This window comes from Grammomys surdaster, unplaced genomic scaffold (genome assembly GCF_004785775.1).
Source record: "Grammomys surdaster isolate TR1022 unplaced genomic scaffold, NIH_TR_1.0 133, whole genome shotgun sequence".
Taxonomy (NCBI): domain Eukaryota; kingdom Metazoa; phylum Chordata; class Mammalia; order Rodentia; family Muridae; genus Grammomys; species Grammomys surdaster.
Window position 1 is genome coordinate 13,041,834 of NW_021604591.1, and position 3,720 is coordinate 13,045,553.

Here is a 3,720-nt window from a genome sequence, read left to right on the forward strand (position 1 = left end):
CCCTTCCTGCGGGGTGAGCCGCAGGCTCCTGGGTACCAGGAAAAGGGATCCATCAGGAAAAGAGAACACAGGGAGCTGGTGCCGGCCACCTCCAACGCGGGATCGCAGAGGGAAAGGAGCGCGGGCCGAGAAGGGCGGAGCCCCGGGCAGCCTGGAGATGCTGAGCGCCCCCAGCCCCCGCGCGCGCTGGCCACGCCCCCTCACGGGCTGACCACGCCCTCGTTGCGGCGGGCGAGAGGCGGGGCGGGGCGCGGTGTATATAAGATGAGGGGCGGGCGCCGCTCTTTTGTCTCTTGCTGCAGCAACGCGAGTGGGAGCACCTGGAGCGCGAGCTCGGAACGAGAATCCACGGTGAGGCACAGCGCTGGCCTTGGGGCCTAGCTGGGTGGGGTCGGGGGAGCTTGTGGCTGCCGGGCGCGTTCCCCCTGGGTTGCAACAGGCGACCCGGCGGTTTGGAACCTTCTGGGGCTAGCAGGCCACGCCCTGGGGCTTCGGAGGGAGGGTGTGGTGGACGAGTCCCGGATCCATGGCCTCCGGGCTACGGGAACGCCCCGGACTGGGAATGCCACGTCGAGAGTCGTTCGCGGAAGGCGCGGGATCCGGGACGCGCTGGTCACCCCTAAGCCCCAGGCCACCCATTATCGCCTTGGTTCGCCCATCAGAGTTGTAAGAAAATGGCAGACAAGCCGGACATGGGGGAAATCGCCAGCTTCGATAAGGCCAAGCTGAAGAAAACCGAGACGCAGGAGAAGAACACCCTGCCGACCAAAGAGAGTAAGTGTGCCCCCGCCTTCGGGTTCCCACCCCAGCGCTCCTCCCTTCCCTGCTGTGCTAGCCCGGCACCCCCCACCCCCATCCGGCCACTATCTTCCCACCCCGAATCTGAGGCCACAGCCACCCTTCCAGTCACACAAAGCACTTTGTCTCTTCCAAATCCCTTCTCTGTCCGCCGGCCTCGTGGGTGCCTCACCCACACCCCAGGTTTGTGGGTTGGGTGTGGGGGGCTATAAGGTAGCTCCGTTCTCCAATGACCACATCCCGCCCTTCGCAGCCATTGAACAGGAAAAGAGGAGTGAAATCTCCTAAAAGCCTAGGAAGATTTCCCCATCCCACCCCACCCCGTCATCTCCAAGACCCCCTCGTGATGTGGAGGAAGAGCCACCTGCAAGATGGACGTGAGCCACAAGCTGCACTGTGAACCCGGGCATTCCGTGCCGATGCCACCGGCCCGCGGGTCTCTGAAGGGGACCCCCACTAATCGGACTGCCAAATTTCACCGGTTTGCCCTGGGATATTATAGAAAATTATTTGTATGATTGATGAAAATAAAACACACCTCGTGGCATGGTTGGCGTGGTCTGAATTTTTTAGTTGAGTATCGTGGGCAGAGCGGTACTGGGAGTGAGTTGTGCCGCCGCAGGGGGAGGGGGGACTCGGTAGAATGGACTGGCTGGGGAGGGTGCATCATTTTATTTTGGTTTTATGTGCTGCTCACCAGACCATTTTCTGGGTTCTCAGTTGCTCTGCTCTTAATGCAATCCATGTAAATTTTAATCCCGTTTTGAAAAATGCTATCCAAAAGATTTAAGATTTGCTTCTGACTGGCTCTTCGAATCCTACCTTTTCTGCCCTCTTACCTCTCACACACACCAGAAACAGTAATTTATTAAAGTCTGAGAGGAAAGGGGGCAAAGAATCATTCTGGAATGTTGGAAACTGGGCGAGGTCGGGGTCCATCCCTCAGACACAAACACACAAGCTCTTCTGGGTGTTACAGAATGAGGTGAAATAAAAACAAAGGCCAGATAAAACCGCATTTTCACGTAACTTGCGGAACAGACATCAGAACTGCAGCCACGAGGATCAGCCTAGTTTTTTGTCTGAACCTTCTGCGAATGCGTTAGCCATTAGAGGGGGAGTGAGTATAGGCTGAGCTGCCTCTGGGACGGGGACAGATCCGCTGAGGGTGGAACTGAGAGCAGCGGGCACGTTGTGGCGGCTGAACTGAAGGAGGTCACACCCTTTCATGACCCACAGGGAAGGGCTGGAACCAGGACAGAGGGGCCTAGTGGAGGAGGAGCCCAGGGGAATTGGGCACCGAAACAGGCTTATGATTACTGGGGTAGCCTTTTCCTGGAGAAAGGGAGGGAGGGAGGGAAACAATTGGATAGGGTTTGCCCCACATTTTTGCCTTACCCCCCAGGGACTGGATAAATAGATGAGGGCAGTTAGTTCAAATGAGCTGTATCCTCCTGGCCACAAGAAATTTAAAACCTGGTAGTGAGACAGGCAGGCAGGGCAGATCAGAGGACAGAAAGATTGGGAAGCCTCTGCCTGGTGCCTGGTTTACATAAAGGATCAACTCCCGGCTGGTACCTGGAGGCCTCCATCACCTCTGACTAGGGAAGGATTCTTTTTCTCTGGTGTTAGTGATTCCTACAGATGCAGCTTTTGTAGTGACCCAGGATAGAATGAGGCTGAATTAAACCCCATGCCTAAGTAAGAAGTCTCTAGCTAATGCTCCTGTAAGCGGGCCTAATAAGCTCACTAGTTCACAAGAAAAAAAGAAAGAAAAAGAACCTACTAAATCTTGACTGGCCTCACCTCTGATGCTAAAGCCAAGCAGCCACCATGCTTCCCTTCCCCCACTGGCTTGACTCTTGTACCTTGATTGACAGGGCCTGAGCATGGTGAACCTCACCATGGTTTGAAGAAGCCAGACATCCTCATTTCCCTCCCTGGGCCTGGTTCAGGGAAGGAAGGAAATACTGTTGATTTACAATTGAGGTAATGACGGAAGGCTGTCTATTCCGTAAGTGGCAGCTACGTTAGTCAGCTTTGTCTCTAGAAGAAACACCTGTGAGATGGAAATAGAAATGATTTCTTTTGTCTTAGAAGTTCCAGTCTGTCGTCTACTGACCCTGCTTTGGATCTGGAGTCAGGCAATACAGAGCGGAGATGCAAAGCAAAGCAAAACCACTCACCACCGGAAGACATGGCCAGGAAGCAAAAGAGGAAGGGGTAGGGGGTCCCACAATACACCTTCCATTTGGCCCCAGCTCTTAAAGGTCCCATCACCTCTCAACAGTGTCACCTGAGGAATAAGCCTCCAACACATGGGACCTTGAGGATCATTTCAAGATCCAAATTATAGGTAGAACCATGTATAAATTAGGAGATTTTTGAAGCCAGGTGTGATGCATGCCTATAACCTCAGCACTTGGGAGGTGGAGATTAGGAGGATTTGGAGTTTGAGGTCATCTTCAGCAATCCAGTGGATTCAAGATCTGCATGGGCTCCTGAGACCCTGTCTCAAAACACACATGCACGCACATGCACGCGCACACACATGCATGCACATACACGCACATGTGTATACATGTACACAGTGGGATGCTTGTTTCTGCAAAATTTAGAGGCCATGGATTTGGTGAACTTAACACGGACCTTTTGAGTGCCCAACAAGTCCTTATCACTGTACTGAGTCTGCAGTTTTGTGCCACTAACTGCAAAATGCTCAATGGAAGAAACGCTAGAGACACAAGCAGTCCCCCTATGGGAAAGCAAAAAAGTTAGCTGTGAGAGTGGCGGGCTTGGTGAAAGAGGAAGCGTTTGATTGAAGACAAGAAGTGAGACCAAGAGTGGGGCTTGTTCAAGGGTAGGCTCCTCCTCCTGTTGACACCAGAATGTATTCAGTGAAGTAAGAGAGCAGTCATTGAC

At 53.5% G+C, this 3,720-nt stretch overlaps 1 protein-coding gene across 1 annotated transcript; it reads left to right on the forward strand.

Moving 5' to 3' along the window:
- The first annotated feature begins 244 nt into the window (after positions 1-244).
- Tmsb10 (thymosin beta 10) lies at positions 245-1,349 on the forward strand. The gene is made up of 3 exons (XM_028762459.1): positions 245-351; positions 663-774; positions 1,052-1,349. The coding sequence occupies exons 1-3, from the start codon at positions 265-267 to the stop codon at positions 1,084-1,086; spliced, it is 234 nt and encodes a 77-aa protein (XP_028618292.1). The 5' UTR covers positions 245-264; the 3' UTR covers positions 1,087-1,349.
- The last annotated feature ends 2,371 nt before the right edge of the window (positions 1,350-3,720 follow it).